The sequence below is a fragment of the Orcinus orca genome, chromosome 12, assembly GCF_937001465.1.
Source record: "Orcinus orca chromosome 12, mOrcOrc1.1, whole genome shotgun sequence".
Classification (NCBI taxonomy): Eukaryota; Metazoa; Chordata; class Mammalia; order Artiodactyla; family Delphinidae; genus Orcinus; species Orcinus orca.
This window is the reverse complement of record NC_064570.1, coordinates 41845855-41868734: the sequence shown is the minus strand read 5'-3', so window position 1 is coordinate 41868734 and position 22880 is coordinate 41845855. Positions and strand designations below refer to the sequence as shown.

At 39.9% G+C, this 22880-nt stretch overlaps 1 protein-coding gene across 1 annotated transcript in view; it reads left to right on the top strand.

Moving 5' to 3' along the window:
• SLC35F1 (solute carrier family 35 member F1) overlaps positions 1-22880 on the top strand; it is a 422996-nt gene that overhangs the window by 320526 nt on the left and 79590 nt on the right. The window contains exon 3 of the mRNA XM_004264677.3: positions 7581-7708. Coding sequence (XP_004264725.1) covers positions 7581-7708 — 128 coding nt within the window. The remainder of the gene's footprint in view (positions 1-7580; positions 7709-22880) is intronic.

Genomic DNA, 22880 nt, shown 5'->3' with positions numbered 1-22880 from the left:
AGCACCAGTGTGTGACAGTATGGACAAAATATTGCCAATCAGGGAAACTCGGTAGAGCCTCTGTGTTCAGGTTTTTACTGAAGCTCCATTATGTAAGCCTGATTGATTCTCTATAGTCTCTGGGCGTGACCCAAAGCCTTCACCCCAAATCACATTGTTGGTCTTCCTGACATGGCCATCCTCAGCCCGGAATCATAACGTTACCCCAGGACAAATTGCAGACCTCTGCAGACCTCTTTGGGGGCAAGGTTAAATTCTTTACGGCACGTATGTCGGAAGTTTGTCATGAGGAAAGACCAGCTGTGATAAAAGTCAAGATAATGATAAGAGCTCCTTTCGAGGCACCATGTTAAGCATTTTATAAATATCTCATTTAATCCTGACCAACACTCAGGGAGGCAGGTCCACCTGGTAATTCCGATGTATAGGTGACGAAAATTGAGGTTTAGAGAGACTTAAGTTGTGTAACAATATCATACACCCAGTGCCCGGAAGAGGCTGGGTTCGAGCTCGCTGCTGAATGGCTCCAGTGCCCTCCCTATGTTGCCCTGCCAAACGGAAGGCGTGGCTGCCACATCCACAGCTCCGCAGGGCACCATTCTCGTCTTCTCTGAGAAGGCTGTCTCCTGGAGCCAGAAAGGAAAGGCCAGCCTGGCTGGCTGACTCACTATCTAAATCAAAAGGGAAGAACTCTTGGTGAGACTTCTCAGGGCAAGAATCTGTGCATATAGATAACTGCAAAAGAGCTAACAAAGTTAAAATGGGCCCCAAGGGCTGGTTGCTCAACAAAAAGCATAAACTGGACAGGAGTTTGGAGTAGGAAGATGTGCTCCATTTTAATCGGTTAAGTTTTGGTTGTTGGATGACATATATCAGTACAAAGAAATATGTCTATCACAGCTGGAAATATGGGACAATAGTACTGGTTTGTGTTTGATCATGCAACAACATAACATCTTTAAGATTTTCAGTGATCAATAGTGACAGTGTTTAGCATGCAAGCGTGTGTATTCTTTTTTTTTTTTTTTTTTTTTTTTTCAGTACGTGGGCCTCTCACTGTTATGGCCTCTCCCATTGCGGAGCACAGGCTCCGGACGCTCAGGCTCAGCGGCCATGGCTCACGGGACTAGCCGCTCCGTGGTATGTGGGATCCTCCCAGACCAGGGCACGAACCCGTGTCCCTTGCATCGGCAGGCGGACTCTCAACCACTGCGCCACCAGGGAAGCCCTTTATAGGGTGTTCTTTCCAAGAATATGAAATGGGTGCTCTAAATGTATATCTAGTTTTTAAATTCTGAATGGACTTTGTTTAGGGGAGTTGTTTGGCTCTCATGCACTATTTTCATTAATAGGTAGAGGAACCTGTAACACATAGATTTTGGTCAACAGAGTTTAATAGTCTGTACACAGTTTTCATATATGGGGTTTTAGACATCCTGAACTTTCAGAAAATTTCTTTATTTGTTTATCTATTTGTTGTAATTGCCTTTATGGTAAAATCTAGTCAGACTTACTATCAATTTTTCTATTAATATGAAGAAAAAAATGTTAGCAATTGTGTCTCTCCTAAGATACATCAAGAACACAGGTTTTGGGGCTTCCCTGGTGGTGCAGTGGTTAAGAATCCGCCTGCCAATGCAGGGGACACGGGTTCGAGCCCTGGTCCGGGAAGATCCTGCATGCCGCAGAGCAACTAAGCCCATGCGCCACAACTACTGAGCCTGTGCTCTAGAGCCCTCGAGCCACAACTACTGAGCCCACGTGCTGCAGCTACTGAAGCCTGCACGCCTGGAGCCCATGCTCCGCAACGAAGAGTAGTCCCCACTTGCTGCAACTAGAGAAAATCTGTGCACAGCAACAAAGACCCAGTGCAGCCAAAAATAAATAAATAAAATAAATAAATTTTTTTAAAAGAGCAGTTTTGCATATTTCAAAGGTGTAGAGTATAAGCGTGCCACATAAAATCATGTATCTTAGCTTCATAAGATGACAGCTTAAAAAATCGAGAAAAAAAAGGTTTCTGAGGTTTAAGTGATCCGTTTCATGTTTAAAAAGGTAATATACATTGAAAGATTTTTCGAATCATAAGGTATATATATTTTTGTGTCAGAAAGGTAATAGATTGAGTTTGTCATTAGGGCTAGAATATTTTGTTTTACTTATCAATGCCAAAAAAGTAACTTTGAAAAAAATAAAATAAACTTACTGTTAAGAAACCTATCCTATATACAATCATTTTTACACATATGTGGATTTTCTCTTAAAGTCACAGCTACCAGAAACTTACGTGATTATGATTCATTTTTAGTTGCTTTTAGATATTAGGCATCTCTGGAAGACAGCCAGATGACCGAGTAGATTTTAACGGTGTTATTCAGCTATCTTACCTTGATAACAGGATCTCATTTACGTGAGTAACTATCTGTCTAAATCACTATGCTAGGCATAGTTCAGAATACGTAAAAAAGAGAAATAAGTGCTGAGGGGAAGCAGAGACTTTGGGAAATTTTCCCATGGGAGCTTCACATCCAGGTAACTGGATCTTGCAGTGTGAGTGGGAACTTGAGCGAGAGGGATGTGAAGGGTGTAAAGTGGGAACTGAGGCCGTGTCTCTTCTCCTCTTGGCTTTCTTTGAACCCTTTGTGTGGTTTCCTCTTTTACGTTTTGCCTGTCACATGCAGCCTATGTGGTAACCTTGGAAACACCTCCTCAAAGCCCCTACCCTGGAAAGGCCCAGTAGGACTAGAGTCCCAGAGAACGAAGCTATTTCTAGTTCAAGCCTTAGGGGGAAGGGGTGTGTTCACATGGCTTCCCCTCCCAGATCAAGTAGTGAGATCCGGAGAATCAAGACAAGGATCTGGCCCCGGGGAGAGGTGTCAAGGTCAAGGACACGGCCCTCAGGCTGCCTCCTGTCTGGACAAATGTCATATGCTGGCTGCAGTGTGATCCATCCACAATCTCAAGAGTTAGAGACAGAGGATGTGCAGCTAAAGCCCTAATGAGAAATTAAAAGAGTTCATTTTCCTGGGCTTCCTCCATGCAGGATCCATCACTTGCAGTGAGCCAGTCTGTGGTGGGTGGCTGGTCAGGATTCAAGGATTCCAGGACCCCACCACTTGCTGACATGTCTTGTGCATATACCTGGCATTAGATATTAGCTTAAATACGACATTCATACTGCCTTTAATCTACAACGCCCTATGAAATAGTTCCTCCAGTCCCCATTTTACAGTAGAGGGATCAAGGTTCAGAGCCGTTACCCAAGTTACTCAGGACCACTAAGGTACATCAGTGTCCAAACCCAGGTCTGTTGCCACTAAGCCAACACATTAAAGGACTGCCTTTTATGCTCTTCTTAATCTCACTGTCTGGCTCCAGTAGTGACAGTGAATGAAACCATACAAAACAAAATGTAATCTTCATTATTTGTCCTTTTTATATTTCATCCTTACCCTCAGATTCACATTATGAAGTGCAATTGATTGCAATTCTTTTTGTGAACCACTTACGTTTTCATTTCCTTATTATTAGCACATTTATTTTGTTCACTTTTCTGACAAAAGAATTGTTTTGAATTCTATATCCTAATACTAAATTTCACCTTTTAAAGGTGAGTAATTAAAACTTCCATCTTCAGTCATACCTTTTTTCAGATTCACTGATGCATATTTAACCTCTTCCCTTGGAGTTCTGGTAAAGGAAGATAGCATTATGGCTTCAAGTTGTGAGCCGAGGAGGCGTCCATTCAAGCAAGGGTCTTGCCCTCTTTGCAGGGGCTTCACTCTTGCTGCAGACCCTCTGTGCAAATGCATGCTGAGTTCTGTCCTTGCAGAAAAACACCATGAAGGATCACCCCACCCATGAGAGCCCTTAATGAAAATGCAGTCCCAAGAATAATGCAGCTTCTTGTTCCCTTTGCTGAATTCACCTCTGGTGCTGTCTCGCAATCCTTTTATTCTCTACTCAGACCACCACTGGGGGTGAACAAGAGTCCTATCCATGAATCAAGGCTCTTCAGGTTTCCAGTCGCTGCCGTGAATGTGGACCTGTCTTTGCACAGGTGTTTCCGCTTCCTTCATTCAACATTCATTGACCACTGCCACGCTCGCCCCACCCCATGTGTGACCATTGTTATGACGCCCAAGGCTTCAACTAGTAGTACAGCATATAACAGTAATTCTTATCATTAGGCTTTGTTAAGCCATAAATTTGATTGAAAGCCTTATTTTACATTTCACAAGGGAAACTCTGTCATGCACTTAGATCAGGCAGGGAGACATCAACTTTTGATACTGAAGTGAGGGTGATGGGACACATGCTCATCCCTAAGCTGATTCAGGAATGGACACACGACTGCGCAGCTGGGCACCGGCAACACTAGGGGACGCCGTGCACGTCGGCTTCAATGTACCAGGCGCCCCCTGGAGTCTGGCAGAGGGGGCACCCTGCATGTGAGTTGGGACAAGCAGGTCATGATAGCTCCTTTAATGAGAAATGAATGACTCCTGAGGACGGTGCCGTAATTACAAACCAATAAGGCAAAATAGTGCAGTACCAGTGAGTATGAAGCCTAGTGCCGGATTGTCATGAATTCAAATCCTGTCTCATCTTTGTGAACTTTTGGGCAAGTTACTTAACTCCTCCAGGCCCCGGTTTTGTCATCTGTAAATACGGTTAAAAGAAATACCTTCCGTACAGGGATATTATAAGGATTAAGTAAATTAATATTTGTAAAGCACATAGACACTGCCTGGTACATAGTATCATATAAGTATTTGTTACAAAAATGAAAAAGCACATTGATTGGTCGTTCTGTTGATGCTTAGTAAAATGAGATATGAGTCACATGATCAAGACTGTCAATAATTTCCCTCTCTATTCTCAATTATTGCCATAGTTATTGTTGCTGGAACGCTATGTTACTTTCAATTAGGGTTACTTTCTTTAATTATGTTTTTCACATTTGTGAATACTGGCATACTCCACAGTTCTTTAAAAAGAGAATGAAAACAGAATTAAACTCTAAACCAATTATAGAGATACATATGTACAAGGATGTTCTTTAAAGAAAAATTGGAAACAACTTAAATGTCTGTCAGTGGGAGATGAGATAAATTGTGGCATATTCATAAAATGTGATTATATATCATTTAAAGTATATTACATTTATTCTCTACATTAAAAAATAGGGATCTATTTCTAGAACAATGTTAAGTATAAAGAACCCTAGAAGAATGACAGGTACAGTATATACAATAAACTTTCATTTAAATACATACATATGTAGAAAACATATAACAAAGACATGAACATGAAGGATACATAACAATATCAAGATGGTGATTTGAGGAAGGAGGGAAGGGAATGGAATCTGGCAGAAAGGGGGCTTCAATTTCATCTGTAACATTTCCTTTCTCAGAAAAAAATCTGAAGCAAACGTGGCAAAATTTTAACATTAATTAAATCAGGTTGGAGATTACCTTATCACATTATTCTCTATGCTTTCTATTTGAACATGTTGATAGTAAGAATAATAACAGAACAAATTTAAATGCCAAATTATAATTCTAAAATTTGCACCCATAGATTTTATTACTCCTCTTAGTTAATTTTTTTTTAGATTCTTTTGCTTCAAAACGTTAACGTACCACCAGTTGTGCTGGTGCTTTTATGGATGGACCGGTTTCGTGAGGTTTAGAAAGCACTTTGGCACAAGGGCTCTAAAGAATACATCTTCACTATTCTAGAATTTTAATGGCCTGTTATACATCAGTGTTAATGAGAGTCATGTAGATAAATCCCTAAGCAGTCCTTTTAAAGGTTGCATTTTTTGCTCAGCCAGAAAAAAAAGAGAGCTTTCTTGCCTTCCTGGATAATTTTGCTAAGCAAGTGTGTTGTACGTTTTCAGGTGCTCAAGTGAAACAATATGGGAGCATTTGTTTAGAGTGTTTCGCTTGCAAACTTCTTCAGCAGAACAAACAGCAAGACAACAAATCATTCCTTTGAATCTGTGTAACTTTGAATATGTATTGATTGGCGGAACAAACAGCGCCATGATCCAGATTTTCAATGTCACATATTGAAATGTGGCTGGTGTGCTCCGAGTTTAGCAATTCTCTGTTCATCATGTAAATTAACTGGGACAATGACTTGTGACCTTAGAATTTCAGCTTTGCGGTTCAGTGTGCCATTGACCTTTTTACGTCCTATGTATAGAGTATTATGTGTAAAACGGTCACCAAATGAATTTATGTCAGATGTTCTAACTAGAAAACAATTTTCATTGTCTGGTGCATGAATGTTTATAGTAGATATATTTTAAATATTTCAATTTCAATGTTATTTAACATTGCTGAGGTTATTAAACACAAAATGTGTTCATAGATTCTGTATTACTTATTGACTACTCACCATGCACTGTTGGGCCCTAGAGATAAAGTGATGACCGAGACAGTGCCACTCTCTTCAAATTGTTAATAATCTAATGAGTAACAGAGTCAAGAAAACCGGCCATTATAATACAGGGAGATAAGTACTGTATCTGTGGAATAAGAAAGGGTGTTAAAGGAGCCCATAGCATGGAAACCCAACCGATTCTGAGAAGATCAAAGTGAGAGATCAAGGAAGGCTTCCTGGTGGTAGAGTCTATGCTGCTCCTTCATTTGAAGGCTGGGGGAAGAAGAGTCCATGCAGGGGAATCAGCACATTGAAGAGCAAGAGAAAACATACTTTGGGCCAAATGTTTGGATTGTTTCTTTGGTATCAAGAATCACCGTTCACTCAGAGTTTCTGCATGTTCCACATCCTCTAAGGATTCCTCACAGGTTGGCCCCAGAAAGCTGTTATTATTAATAATCATGTTCCCCCACTTTGAGAAAAGGTACATTTCAGGCCTGAAATATGTAAAAATAAGGATGAAGACCTAAGCAGTTCAGAGTCTGTTCTGAGGCTACCAGCGTAAGAGGCAAGATGGTGAAGTTTGCAGTCGTCGGCAGCATTAAGACCAAGGCCTGTGGCACTCTTCCCCATCGATGAGTGACCCCCAGCTTCCTCTCTCTTTCCATCACCCACACACCACCTGCGTGTAAGGTTCAGAGGCGAGCGAGCCCTCAGGGTGGCACCCTGCAGCCTTACTGCAGATCTGCAGCTAAGCACAGGCTTTTCTCCATTTGACTACACTCTTTTCATTTTTGTCTATTTTACCACAATCCTGAAGTTCAGGATGATTTGGATTTCACGTGTTTATACAGCCTTTCTGAACACCTTTCCTTTTATTTTTACTTGACAAAATTTTTTGTTCAAATGTTTGTGAGAAAATGTTTTGCATAGTGAACTAAAAACCTGTCCAGTCTTGTTCTGGGATAGGAACTAATTTGAAGGGCTGAAATCTACCATGAAGTCTAGTAAACTAAGCACAAGCATGTCATTCTTGGACATATTGATTCATTTGTTTAGTTAAACGTTTGATAAGGTACAGTAAAAAATATAGTACTGTAATATATATTTTAGAATCCTTCTAAATATACAGTTTCTCAACGTGTTCAGAGCTTAATCCATTTCTTCTTAACTTTGTAACGCAGGAGAAGAAAACCTCCTGGCAATTTTACGACGAAGATGGTGGAAGTATATGATCCTGGGACTGATAGACTTGGAAGCAAACTATCTGGTGGTCAAGGCTTACCAGTACACGACTCTGACCAGTATCCAGGTACCAAGGCTCTCTTCCCTTCACATCTTCCTCATTTTCCAGATGTAGTTTACTTTCAGTTTAGTCACTTGGGAGTTCTGATTACTAGTTTGTAAGTTTTGCAACAAGAGGGAAGTCGGTTATATAAAAATTAAGTGGAAGTTTATTTCTGTGTTCCTTTAATTTTTCTTAATTCACATGTAATTGTATATCTCTTCTTTGTTTTTAGTACACCACAAGAACCATTGACAATGTAGGAAAATAATTTGTAGCTAAGAATACTAATCTTACGTCAGCAGAAGAATTATTAATAAGCATAAAAATAAATCTATTTTAATCACAACTTATAAGATTTTAGAATATGCTAATGGACTTTGATTAAGTAATCAAAGTGCTTAATAATCTTTTCTTTTAGCTTTCTTTAATGTGTAGATTTTGTAAGCTGAAGAGACAGAATTTTTCCTAAAGGGACAAGATTTAAATTTCTACAGTGTGTTAGGTATGAAGATAGCCACTGCATCCTTCCTTCCTCCCTCCCTCTCTCTTTTTTCTTTTATGTAATTATGTGTACACGCGTGCACGCGCACACACACACCATTGCAAATTTAACTTAGATTTTCACGATTTTTACCAGGCACCACTTATATTCCTCATTAAACCATAAATAATAATCTTGACTATTTTTGTTTCACCCTTATTTCTCTTTTTATGACAATATTATGAATTTTATAGTCATTCCAAGCCTCCAGGATGAAAACAAAATATTGTTCATGTATCAGATTTTACTTAGATTTGATACCTCAACAACATTGCTGCCATTCCAATAATTTGCTTAGAAACAATAACAAAAATGAAGAAACAAACAAGCAAACAAACCACTTGAATAAATTCAGCTTATATAGATTGAATGGGAATCTATCTAAATCAGAATCAGGTAGGGTCTACATGCTTCCTCCTGCATACCCAATAAGGGACAGAAAGGATGCTTCCCTGCAACCACTGAAGAAAAGTCCAGAGGTCTATTTGATTGGACCACACTGATGGCAGGGGACCAGTGTGAGCTAACTGACCTAGACCTGGACTCTCTGAACCAATACAGGATGAGATTTCTCTGACTTGTTTAGACAAATGTTTCTCAGTAGGAGTACTACTGGCGTTTTGGGTAGGACAATTTTTCATGATGTGAGTCATTTTCCTACTTTATAGGTCATTTAAGATTTCTGGTCCCCACCCATCAAACGCCCATAGCATCTTTCAGCCTTTGTAACAACTAGAAGTGTCCTCATGGATTTCCAAATGCCCTCTAGCAGGTGCCATCTCTAGTTGAGAATCACTGGCTCACCAATCAGCACTCACTCCTGGAGTCAGGGCAGGATCAGTCTCACCCAATCTCATATCTGTCACCCATCAAGGAAGAGATGAGGTGGATGGATGCTGGGAGAAAAACCACAGTGCTCCAAACTCAGCCTAGCTCCTATTCACTTCCACAAGCCCCACAATGACAACAAATTTCTCTCTCTGTCTTTCTCTCTCTCACTCTCTCTCTCTCGCTCGCTCGCTCATGCTCTCTCTCTCCTGTGCTCCCAGGCACTTTGTTTTATAGCTCTGTCTTCACAGTCGGTCTTACCTAAGAATGGTGTTTGAATATTTCCACCTACTCCACCAAGCTGTAAGCTTTTCACAGCAAAGAGGATTTCTTGTTCACCTTTGAAGCGCTAGTACCTGGTAGGAAACCCAGCACATAATAGGCACTCAAAAATGTTTAAAGAGGTTAATTAAATTGCATTGATTTCCAGTATTTGGGGACACAGAAATTGCCAGCAGTTCTCTACCCACATGCAGAGGCCCCTGGAATGTCTATACCGGTATGTGGGAGAAGAAAGAGGAATGCTGGCTTCATGGCAGAACTGGGCCCATTAGTGCAGAGTCAAAAATTATAAATGGGCCTCCTGGGGAGCATGAAGAGGAAACGTACCCCTTTGGAAATCCATTTGACTTTTGTTTTCTTTTGTTAAGCATTGAAAAGTCACAACCAATTACTGGTTGCTTAAGTTCTACGGGATTTATAAAAAAATTTTTTCAGTTTTTCAGTTTCTTTTTGTAGACAGTGACAAGGTTTTTTTTCTTTTTTCTTTTTTTTTTTTTTTTGCGGTACCGGGCCTCTCACTGTTGTCGCCTCTCCCGTTGCGGAGCACAGGCTCAGGACGCGCAGGCTCAGCGGCCATGGCTCACAGGCCCAGCTGCTCTGCGGCATGTGGGATCCTCCCGGACCGGGGCACAAACCCGTGTCCCCTGCATCAGCAGGCGGACTCTCAACCACTACACCACCAGGGAAGCCCAGTGACAAGGTTTTAACAACTTTCCCCTTGTCCTCAGGTGTTTTGTTCAACCCATGTTATGTTTATGCACCACCATTAATCCATCCTGCCACCTCTCTCAAATTAGCTGTTTGACACTGCATTTAATGCTGCATTCTATGCAAAATTTATTTTAATTCTGTAGAAAGTCAAAAAGTAATTCTACCGAAATATCAGTTTGTCTTCATTATAACTTACTGAGCAAGGGATAGGGGGAAGTAAAAAAGCATGTTGAATCAAACAATTCTAGAACCATTTTGCTACCTACAAAAAATAAACTTCTTAAATAATAATAAATGGTCAGAATAGAAGGCATTTGCTCTGGGAACCATGTCTGTACTGCTGTTTTGTAATTCAGTTCTGTTTACTCATTGCAAATCAGTGGAACTAACAAGGACCTATAATGATTTTCCCTTGTTTTTATAAATATTAATTGAGAACATAATACGTGCTAAGTGTTTAGCTTTTATTCATATATTAATCAATAAGGAAAATACACTAATTCTACATCTAAGAAATGTACTAGTTATTGCAAGTGATGTAAATAGAAATGAATCAACCTTTGCTGTACACTTGAAACTAACACAACATTGTTAATCAACTGTACTCCAATATAAAATAAAAAAAATTTAATAAAATGAAATTAAAGAATAAAAGTGTTAACAGAAAAAAAAAAAGAATGATAAAGCTTCTACAGAGTTAAAAAAGAGAAAAGAACAAAGGAAATGAATCAACCTTACCCTCCAGGAGCTTCTGAACTTATAAAGGGGACAAGAGGCATAGTCTATTGATAGTAACATCATGTACGGCAAGGGAACGGATGCCAAAGTGCTATAGTTTTCACAGGAGCCAGAGATGATGTTTATTTGCAGAGGCAAGAAAGTACCCATTCAGAGGAGTCTATAAGATTGAATAAAATTTAGGTATAGCTTTGAACCCAGAAAGAAGATCATGGCAAAAGCTTAGGGGCAGAAAACCTGAGGAATATGATTGGAGAACAATTATTCCAGTTTGATTCATCCAGTCACTTCAAAAATAACTACTGAATACTTCTCTGTTCAAGTCAGTGTATTAGGTAGTGAACAGTGAGGAAATAGTAAAAAAAAAGATACTTTCTATGTTCTTTGGCACTTGCAGGCAAATGGGAAAGGCAGCCAAATAACCAAATGAATGGCTGTGTCATTATAGTCAGAGATGAGTGTTCTAAAAGAAAGCAACACAGTTCTACGAGAACATTTGTCAAAACAACTTGGCCTAAACTGGAAAGTTGGGGAAGATTTTCCTAAAAGACTAGTGGTAGAGCTGAGATCTATAAGAGAAGTGGAAGATTAGTTGAGAAGGAAAGAGGTCCAAGCAAAGAAGACAGCGTGCTCAAGGCTCTGTGGTGGGAAGGACCATGGCAAGAATGAGGTTGTGAGCAAGGGCTTGTGACTAGGCAAGGAGAGTGAAGAAAAGAGTGGTGCAAGATGGGCTGGGGAAGGAGGCAAGTGCTAGACTCAACAAGTCTTGACAGCCAGGTCAAGAGTTTGAGTCTTTAGGCTAAGTGCCGTGGGAAGCCACATTTGAGTTTTAAAGGCAGGCAGGCTGTGGTGCAGAGAACAGATTGAAGCAATGGGTGCTCATTATGGAATAAAGTAAGATAGAGCCAAAAAGTTAAGCTGGGGTCATGTCGTAGGAGGTCTTCAAGGTCAGGATGAAAAGTGTGGCTTAATTTTGTAAATAAAAGAGAGCTGTGAAGGTTTCTGAGGAAAGGAATGATAGGATGTAGCCCAACAGCCCTTTTGCAAAGGCACTTCTGTTTTAACAAGACAGTCCTCATTACTAGTTGGCAAAGGACCAAGTACTTTTGTCTTCTGATTCTCTTAAGAACAGTGATATAGAACAAAAAGACATGAAGAGGCTCTCTGTGCTTTATCCTCTTGCCCTTTCAGTTAATTCCTTAAACTCATGGTTAAATGTCACAAACAATTAATGCATGAAGCGTGAGAGGAAAATATATATTTCTGGAATGATTATAGACTCACAAGGAATTGCAAAACTATATAGGATTCTATGAACTGTCCACACAGCTTTTCCCCAATGGTGACATTTTATATGACTAGGATATTGACATTAGTACAATACTGTTAACTAAGCCACAGACCTGATTCAGTTTTCATCCCTTTTCCTTCACTCGTTTGTCGGTGTGTGTGTGTAGCTCTACACAATTTGATCCATGTATAGGTTTGTGTAACTACGACCACAGTCAGGATACAGAACTATACTATCACCACAAAGAAACTCCCTCATACAACCCCTATGAAGTCACACCCATTCCACCACCCTCATTCCTATCCCTAGCAACGACTACTCTATTCTCCATCTCTATGATTTTGTCAGCTGGAGAATGCTATATAAAATGGAATCACACAGTGTTTAACCTTTTGAGATTGGCTTTTTTCACTAAGCATAATACCCTTAAGTCCACCCAAATTGTTGCATGTATCAATAGTTTGGTCTTTTTATTGCTGAGTAGTATTCCATAGTATAAACATATCAGGGTTTGTTTAGCCATCACCTGCTGAAGGACATTTGGATTATTTCCAGCTTTGGTTTTTTACAAATAAAACTGCTATGAGGAGTTAGAGGGAGGTGTGACTACAGGAGAAAGTCATTGTCTTTGGGATGTAAGGACTCAACCCATCATTGCTATCTTTGAAGGAGGAAGAGGCCACAAGCCAAGGTATGTGTGTAGCCTGTAGAAGGTGGAAAAGGAGTCTATTCTTTTGATGTTCTGACCACAGAATTATATCAGCTCTAACATCCATGTAGATGAGACAGACTTGAAATCAATTTCGTTGATTGTCTGAGAGATCTTCTGAGACAAGAACCAAGAAGGCGGAGTAGAAGGATGTGCTCTCACTCCCTCTTGCAAGAACACCAGAATCACAACTAGCTGCTGGACAGTCATCCACAGGAAGACACTGGAACTCACCAAATATGATATGGCACATCTAAAGACAAAGGAGAAGCCACAATGAGACGGTGGGAGGGGCGCAATCACAGTAAAATCAAATCCCACAACTGCTGGGTGGGTGACTCACAGACTGGAGAACACTTATACCACAGAAGTCCACCCACTGGAGTGAAGGTTCTTAGCCCCATGTCAGCTTCCCAACCTGGGGGTCCAGCAACGGGAGGAGGAATTCCTAGAGAATCAGACATTGAGGGTGAGTGCGATTTGATTGCAGGACTTAGACAGGAGTAGGGGAAACAGAGACTCCACTCTTGGAAGGCACACACAAAGTAAGTGTGCACATCGGGACCCAGGGGAAGGAGCAGTGACCCCGGGGGAGACTGAACCAGACCTACCTGCTAGCGTTGGAGGGTGTCCTGCAGAGAGGGGGGGGTGGCAGTGGCTCACTGTGGAGACAAGGACACTGGCAGCAGAGGTTCTGGGAAGTACTCCTTGCTGTGAGCCCTCCCAGAGTCCCTATTTAGCCCCACCAAAGAGCCCAGGTAGGCTCCAGTGTTGGGTTGCCTCAGGCCAAACAACCAACAGGGAGGGAACCCAGCCCCACCCATCAGCAGTCAAGCGGATTAAAGTTTTACTGAGCTCTGCCCACCAGAGCAACAGTCAGCTTTACCCACCACCAGTCCCTCCCATCAGGAAACTTGCACAAGCCTCTTAGATAGCCTCATCCACCAGAGGGCAGACAGCAGAAGCAAGAAGAACTACAATCCTGCAGCGTGTGGAACAAAAACCACATTCACAGAAAGACAGACAAGAGGAAAAGGCAGAGGGCTATGTACCAGATGAAGGAACAAGATAAACCCCCACAAAAGAATTAAAGGAGTGGAGATAGGCAACGTTCCAGAAAAAGAATTCAGAATAATGATAGCAAAGATGATCCAGGACCTTGGCAAAAGAATGGAGGCAAAGATTGAGAAGATGCAAGAAATGTTTAACAAAGACCTAGAAGAATTAAAGAAGAAACAAACAGAGATGAACAATACAATAACTGAAATGAAAACTACACTAGAAGGAATCAATAGCAGAATAACTGAGGCAGAAGAACGGATAAGTGACCTGGAAGACAGATTGGTGGAATTCACTGCTGCAGAACAGAATAAAGAAAAAAGAATGAAAAGAAATGAAGACAGCCTGAGACCTCTGGGACAACATTACATGCAACAACATTTGCATTATAGGGGTCCCAGAAGGAGAAGAGAGAGAGAAAGGACCCGAGAAAATATTTGAAGAGATTATACTGAAAAACTTCCCTAACATGGGAAAGGAAATAGCCACCCAACTCCAGGAAGCTCAGAGAGTCCCATACAGAATAAACCCAAAGAGAAACATGCCGAGACACATAATCAAACTGGCAAAAATTAAAGACAAAGAAAAATTATTGAAAGCAGCAAGGGACAAATGACAAATAACATACAAGGAAACTCTCATAAGGTTAACAGCTAATTTCTCAGCAGAAACTCTACAAGCCAGAAGGCAGTGGCATGATATACTTAAAGTGATGAAAGGGAAGAACCTACAGCCAAGATTACTCTACCCGGCAAGGAACTCATTCAGATTTGTTGGAGAAATCAAAAGCTTTAGGGACAAGCAAAAGCTGAGAGAATTCAGCACCACCAAACCAGCTCTACAACAAATGCTAAAGGAACTTCTCTAAGTGGGAAACACAAGAGAAGAAAACGACCTACAAAAACAAACCCAAAGCAATTAAGAAAATGGTCATAGGAACATACATATCGAAAATTACCTTAAACATGAATGGATTAAATATTCCAACCAAAAGACACAGGCTTGCTGAATGGATACAAAAACAAGACCCATCTATATGCTGTCTACTTCAGACCTAGGGACACATACAGACTGAAAGTGAGGGGATGGAAAAATATATTCCAAGCAAATGGAAGTCAAAAGAAAGCTGGAGTAGGAATACTCATATTAGATAAAATAGACTTTAAAATAAAGAATGTTACAAGAGACAAGGAAGGACACTACATAATGATCAAGGAATCAATCCAAGAAGAAGACATAACAATTATAAATATATATGCACCCAACATAGGAGCACCTCAATACATAAGGCAACTGCTAACAGCTATAAAAGAGGAAATCGACAGTAACACAATAATAGTAGGGGACATTAACACCTCACTTACACCAATGGACAGATCATCCATAATGAAAATAAATAAGGAAGCAGAAGCTTTAAATGACACAATAGACCAGATAGACCTAATTGATATTTATAGGACATTCCATCCAAAAACAGCAGATTACACTTTCTTGTCAAGTGTGCACAGAACATTTTCCAGGATAGATCACATCTTGGGTCATAAATCAAGCCACAGTAAATATAAGAAAATTGAAATCATATCAAGCATCTTTTCTGACCACAATGCTATGAGATTAGAAATGAATTACAGGGAAAAAAACGTAAAAAACATAAACACCTGGAGGCTAAACAATACGTTACTAAATAACCAAGAGATCACTGAAGAAATCAAAGAGGAAATCAAAAAATACATAGAGACAAAAGACAATGAAATCACGATGATCCAAAACCTATGGGATGCAGCAAAAGCAGTTCTAAGAGGGAAGTTTATAGCTATACAAGCCTACCTCAAGAAACAAGAAGAATCTCAAATAAAAAATCTAACCTTACACTGAAAAGAACTAGAGAAAGAAGAACAAACAAAACCCAAAGTTAGCAGAAGGAAAGAAATCATAAAGATCAGAGAAGAAATAAATGAAATAGAAACAAAGAAAACAGTAGCAAAGATCAATAAAACTAAAAGCTGGTTCTTTGAGAAGATAAACAAAATTGATAAACCATTAGCCAGACTCATCAAGAAAAAGAGGGAGAGGACTCACATCAATAAAATTAGAAATGAAAAAGGAGAAGTTACAACAGACACCGCAGAAATACAAAGCATCCTAAGAGACTACTACAAGCAACTCTATGCCAATAAAATGGACAACCTGGAAGAAATGGACAAATTCTTAGAAAGGTATAACCTTCCAAGACTGAACCAGGAAGAAATAGAAAATATGAACAGACCAATCACAAGTAATGAAATTGAAACTGTGATTAAAAATCTTCCAACAAACAAAAGTCCAGGACCAGATGGCTTCACAGGTGAATTCTATCAAACATTATAGAAGAGCTAACACCCATCCTTCTCAAACTCTTCCCAAAAATTGCAGAGGAAGGAACACTCCCAAACTCATTCTATGAGGCCACCATCACCCCGATACCAAAACCAGACAAAGATACTACAAAAAAAGAAAATTACGGACCAATATCACTGATGAATATAGATGCAAAAATCCTCAACAAAATATTAGCAAACAGAATCCAACAACACATTAAAAGGGTCATACACCATGATCAAGTGGGATTTATCTAAGGGATGCAAGGATTCTTCAATATACACAAGTCAATCAATGTGATAAACCATATTAACAAATTGAAGAATAAAAACCATATGATCATCTCAATAGATGCAGAAAAAGCTTTTGAAAAAGTTCAACACCAATTTATGTTAAAAACTCTCTGGAAAGTGGGCATAGAGGGAGCCTACCTCAACATAATAAAGGCCATATACGACAAACCCACAGCAAACATCATTCTCAATGGTGAAAAACAAAAAGCATTTCCTCTAAGATCAGGAACAAGATAGGGATGTCCACACTCACCACTATTATTCAACATAGTTTTGGAAGTCCTAGCCACAGCAATCAGAGAAGAAAAAGAAATAAAAGGAATACAAATTGGAAAAGAAGAAGTAAAACTGTCACTGTTTGCAGATGACATGATACTATACATAGAGCATCCTAAAGATGCCAGCAGAAAACTACTAGAGCTAATCAATGAATTTGGTAAAGTTGAAGGATACAAAATTAATGCACAGAAATCTCTGGCATTCCTATACACTAATGATGAAAAATCTGAAAATGAAATCAAGAAAACACTCCCATTTACCATTGCAAGAAAAAGAATAAAATACCTAGGAATAAACCTACCTAGGGAGACAAAAGACCTGTATGCAGAAAACTATAAGATACTGATGAAAGAAATTAAAGATGATACCAACAGATGGAGAGATATACCATGTTCTTGGATTGGAAGAATTAATACTGTGGAAATGACTATACTACCCAAAGCAATCTACAGATTCAACGCAATTCCTATCAAGTTTCCAATGGAATTTTTTCGAAACTAGAGCAAAAAGTCTTAAAATTTGTATGGAGACACAAAAGACCCCGAATAGCCAAAGCAGTCTTGAGGGAAAAAAACAGAGCTGGAGGAATCAGACTCCCTGACTTCAGACTATACTACAAAGCTACAGTAATCAAGACAGTATGTTACTGGCACAGAAACAGAAACACAGATCAATGGAACAAGATAGAAAGCCCAGAGATAAACCCATGCAACTATGGTCAACTAATCTATGACAAAGGAGGCAAGGATATACAATGGAGAAAAGACAGTCCCTTCAATAAGTGGTGCTGGGAAAACTGGACAGCCGCATGTAAAAGAATGAAATTAGAACGCTCCCTAACACCATACACAAAAATAAACTCAAAATGAATTTAAGACCTAAATGTAAGACCGGACACTATAAAACTCTTAGAGGAAAACATAGGAAGAACACTCTTTGACATAAATTACAGCAAGATCCTTTTTGATCCACCTCCTATAGAAATGGAAATAAAAACAAAAATAAACAAATGGGACCTAATGAAACTTCAAAACTTTTGCATAGCAAAGGAAACCATAAACGAGACGAAACGACAACCCTCAGAATGGGAGAAAATATTTGCAAACAAATCAACGGACAAAGGATTAAACTCCAAAATATATAAACAGCTCATGCAGCTCAATATTAAAAAAACAAACAACCCAATCCAAAAATGGGCAGAAGACCTAAATAGACATTTCTCCAAAGAAGATATACAGATTGACAACAAACACATGCAAGGATGCTCAACATCACTAATTATTAGAGAAATGCAAATCAAAACTACAATGAGGTATCACCTCACACCAGTTAGAATGGGCATCATCAGAAAATCTACAAACAACAAATGCTGGAGAGGGTGTGGAGAAGAGGGAACCCTCTTGCTGTGTTGGTGGGAATGTAAATTGATATAGCCACTATGGAGAACAGTAGGGAGTTTCCTTAAAATACTAAAAATAGAATTACCACATGATCCAGCAATCCCACTACTGGGCATATACCCAGAGAAAACCATAATTCAAAAAGACACATTCACCACAATGTTCATTGCAGCACTGTTCACAATAGCCAGGTTATGGAAGCAACCTAAATGCCTATCAACAGACAGATGGATAAAGAAGATGTGGTACATATATACAATGGAATATTACTCAGCCATAAAAAGGAACGAAATTGGGTCATTTGTAGAGATGTGGATGGATCTAGAGACTGTCATACAGAGTGAAGTAAGTCAGAAAGAGAAAGACAAATATCGTATATTAACGCATATATGTGGAACCTAGAAAAATGGTACAGATGAACTGGTTTGCAGGGCAGAAATTGAGACACAGATGTAGACAACAAATGTATGGACCCCAATTGGGGAAAGCCATGGGGGGATGGGGGTGGTGGTGTGATGAACTGGGCAATTGGGATTTACATGTATACACTGATGTGTATAAAATTGATGACTAATAAGAACCTGCTGTATAAAAAAATAAATTAAATAAAATTCAAAAATTTAAAAAAAACAAAACTGCTATGACATTCATGTGGAGGTTTTATATTAACGTAAGACCTCATCTCTCTGAGATAAATGCTCAAAACTACAGTTTCTGGATCATGTGGAAAATGACTATTTGATTTCATAAACAGTCAAACAACTGTCCAGAGTGGTTGTACAACTTTACATTCCCACCAGCAATGTATGAGAGGTCCCGTTCTCCCTGCCCTCACCAGCATTTGGTGTTATCACTATTTTTTATGTTAGCCATTCTAAAAGGTGTGCAGTGATAATTCATTGTGGGTTTAATTTGCAATTGCTTAATGGCTAACAATGTCAAACATCTTTTGGAAAAAAAATTTTAACTTTGCCTTTATAGTAGGGAGCTAAAGAAAGTTAACAAAGGCAAAAGATAACATTTATTCAGGAAAAAGATGATGAAAGACAGACATGGAAGTGAAAAAACCCAGCTGTTTTTTTTATTAGAAAGTCAAAGGAGAGATTGTAACACCATCATGTCGGATTTATAAGGATTTTATTTTATAGGCACATTTGTGGGTTTGTATCTCTTGACTTGTAGAGAATGAATAGATTGTGTCTGTGACTTTGAGACAGATTAGCAATGACATTTGGATAAATTCTAAAAGTTGTGCTATTTTTATAACTGCTATATGAACCATATCAGTAGAAATACCAGCTTCACAACTTCTCCCCCAAAGTTTATTCATCTTTCTTCAGCCATGTAGTACTAAGATGCAAACAGGCGAAACTAGTACATCTGTGAAATAAGAAAAAAGCAGATCTCTTCAAACAGTGTAGTTTGGTAACTAAAATGAACTCACATGGGAAACAATTTCCAGTTCTCTTGCTAACCATACTGAGGAGACTGTACCTTTAACACATCCCCTCCTTCACACAGTGCATGTGTCCGAGCTCTTCCCATTTTCTAAGCAGTTTCCCAGGAGCAAAGAACGAGAAAGAAAACCCCCTAGCCCTGATTGTTTTCCTTCAGCCCACTCCTCTCCTTGGGTATGTTAGCAGAGGTTAATACAGAATGAAAGCCAGCCTCCCTAATATGCAGTGTGATATCTGACCCTGAGACTAATTCTACAAGGTATACACATGCGACATACAGACTAATTCTACAAGGTACACACATGCGACATACATGTGTAACATACACATGCAACAGTTTTTTACCAAAGTGATGGCTTTTTGTAACTCTCAGTACTTTCTACGTCCACTCTTTCTGAATTTTCAGTAGGCTAGGAATTAAGTTGTATAAGATACAGAGAAAGGCTGGGTAATTTGTACCTTCTTATGTCTCTCTGGAGTCTAAAGTTTAAGTCATATGAATAGACTTGGCATCCAGATTCCTTTATTGATTAAAAAATGCCAACATTGTGGCTAGATCATGGAGACACAGCTACTGATCAGACCAGAGCCATACCATGGGATGATAGACAGCTACCCTAACAATTAGAATACAGTGTGGCAGTGTGGGAAAAATATGCATTCAGCTCAGTGGAGACATGGGAAGAGGTACTTCTCACCCTGAAGATTTATGTAACAGAGGTCCTATAGTCAAGCAGTTGTGACACACGAGAGAAAGTCACTAAGCAGACTTTTTATTTGTAGCCAACCTGAATTTCTACCTCCATGGATGAGCAGAGAAAAGGACACCTGTGCACATTAGAAACGTGTCCCGTGGGCTTGAGTTTACGATTATGAGCTCAGCTTTTAAGACTGTATTTCCTTCTTTATCCTCACTGTTTTTACCTGTCCCTGGTATAGGACTGTGGCAGTTTAATGACTATTCAAGAGCTATTTTAAAGTGCATTTAAAGGCAAAGTATTCAAAAGCAATGTTCTTACCCCTAAAGGGAACATGATATTCTGACTCTCAGATTTCTCAAACCTGGACTTCCTATTCTCATGATTGTGAAAATAACTTAAATGTGTAGCAGTCTAAATCCAAATATTTGATTGGATGCAGCACAGTTTTTGCTCAGCCTTTTGTCCTGATGTAGGGGAGAGACCCTTGCATATCATCGAAGGACACACTAAAACTATCTTCAGTCTTTCTTTAGTTCCAGATGATGCCCATCCCTAAACCTGTTTTTAAATGTGTTCTGTCAAACTGCCTTCTACAAAAGGGAGCTTTCATACTCTACCTCCATTGACTCTGGTCCTGCGGGCTGGTGCCCTGATGCCATCAGGTAATTCCATTGGAAAGTAAGAGGAGTGTCTCTCTCCATTCCTCCCACTACACTCCACAGCAGCCAGGAAAACATGCATTTGATCGTGTCTTGACTCTGTTTCTTCCTCTTCACCTTCCTTGCTGTAACTGTCACTTTCTACTTTATATGATAGCTGTTTACATATTTCCTCTCTCCTTTAAGTCTGTAAGGTCTTTGAGGTGAGACCTGTGTACCTGATACACAATAAGCACTGAAAAAATGTCTGTTGTTTGAATAAATGTGGAAACAATTCATCTTTGTCTCCTTCACAAGATCAGGTACATATAGATGTCAAACATATATGAAATATTTGAATAAAAAAGTTAATGAATGAAAGGATGAATTTCTAAGGGCCAGTTATTGGGCAAGGCAACACAAATGATCTTTAATAGTTTTATCATCAGTAAGTGCATTTATTCCTGCAGGACCCAAGTATGGAACTCTAAACACCTTTAAGTAGTCTGCTATGCTCTGGGGATATAAAGATGATGAAAAAATTGTCCTAGCTCTCAAGTGTTGCAGGCAAAGCCTGGATGCAGATTTACTCATGCTATGCTTAGATGTCCAAAGCGATTGTACCTTCTTTATATCCTACAATTGATCTAATCTTCATAGTGAACCTCCTCCAAATATCCCCAAGGTAGCTAAATAGCAGTGGCTGGAGGGAAAAGTCTGGTTAGATGTAAAACTTACCAATTTCTTCTGGTTTAAAAACTTTCTTTGGATCGTTCAGTTGCTTTTGGACAAAGGCCCAGCCTCTCTGAATTCCTCTCTCCCATACGCGTTTCTGAGAAGGCACATGGGTCTCTAGCATGACCTTTGGCCTCACGTTGGTCCTTTGGCTGCTGTCCACCATTGGGCAGTCGGCCAGCTGTTGAGCGTGCACTCACTGGGTTGGGTGTGGATCTGTGGCTCAGTTCTGTGCCTGGCACTCTGCTGGCCTCTGCTGCTCCTCCCCCCTTGCTGAGCCCCCCGATCCTCCTTGATGATGTGGACCTCCAGGTATCTGGCTGTGGCACATAGAACCCCCTGTCCTGCCCCAGGTCAGCCAGCCTGCACCCCTTTGCAGAGCACCCTGACTTCTGGCAAAACAGGAGCTAAGAAGGATGCTGGGGAATGAGAGTGTTCTAACTAACAACACTTCACCTCTGCTTGTTGTCTGATGTGACCTCCTCGGGTTGGTGTGGTGCTGTCCAAAAGGAAAGATGCTTTGCTTTCAGTTTCCTTTCAAACTGTCTAGCTTTCTTTCTCCCCTTGGGACTTCAGTTCGGAGAGGGCCCCTCTGGGCACATATGATTCAACAGCTGGTTTTCTCCTCTGTCAATTTCCTTCCCTCTGGCCATGTCCACGGTGGGGGGAAAAGTGCTCCCTCCCTCATCCTCTCTAGCATGGACTTCCTCATCTCAGATCCTCCTTTTGGGACACCAGTCCTCCTGGCTTGGCCCTAAGGGAGGAAAAGGCAATCTTCCACATTCTGGAGGAAATTCTGCTGGAGTTGGCAATATCGATTCTTGATATGTTGGAGGGAGATTACAGAACTTTGAATCTCTTCTCTTTCCACAAACATGACCCTCTAGACCCTTCCTTAAAAAGAAGTCAGGAAACTCAGCTTTATGTTTGAAAGCTCATCAATGACCTCTCTGTTCTATAAAGAACCTGCTCTTGTTTTCCTCATGGCTCAGTTTTATGGGTAGAAGGCTGGATGGCATGTGATTTAAGGGGGAAAATTAAATTTCCAAGAATTTTATCCTATTTTCCTGGAAGGAAGATCTGTAAACAAATTACAGTGCAGCATGAAAGGCAGTGAAATGTATCCATACACAAAATACTATGGGATTATAGAAGTGGAGTGACCGGATCCACCCA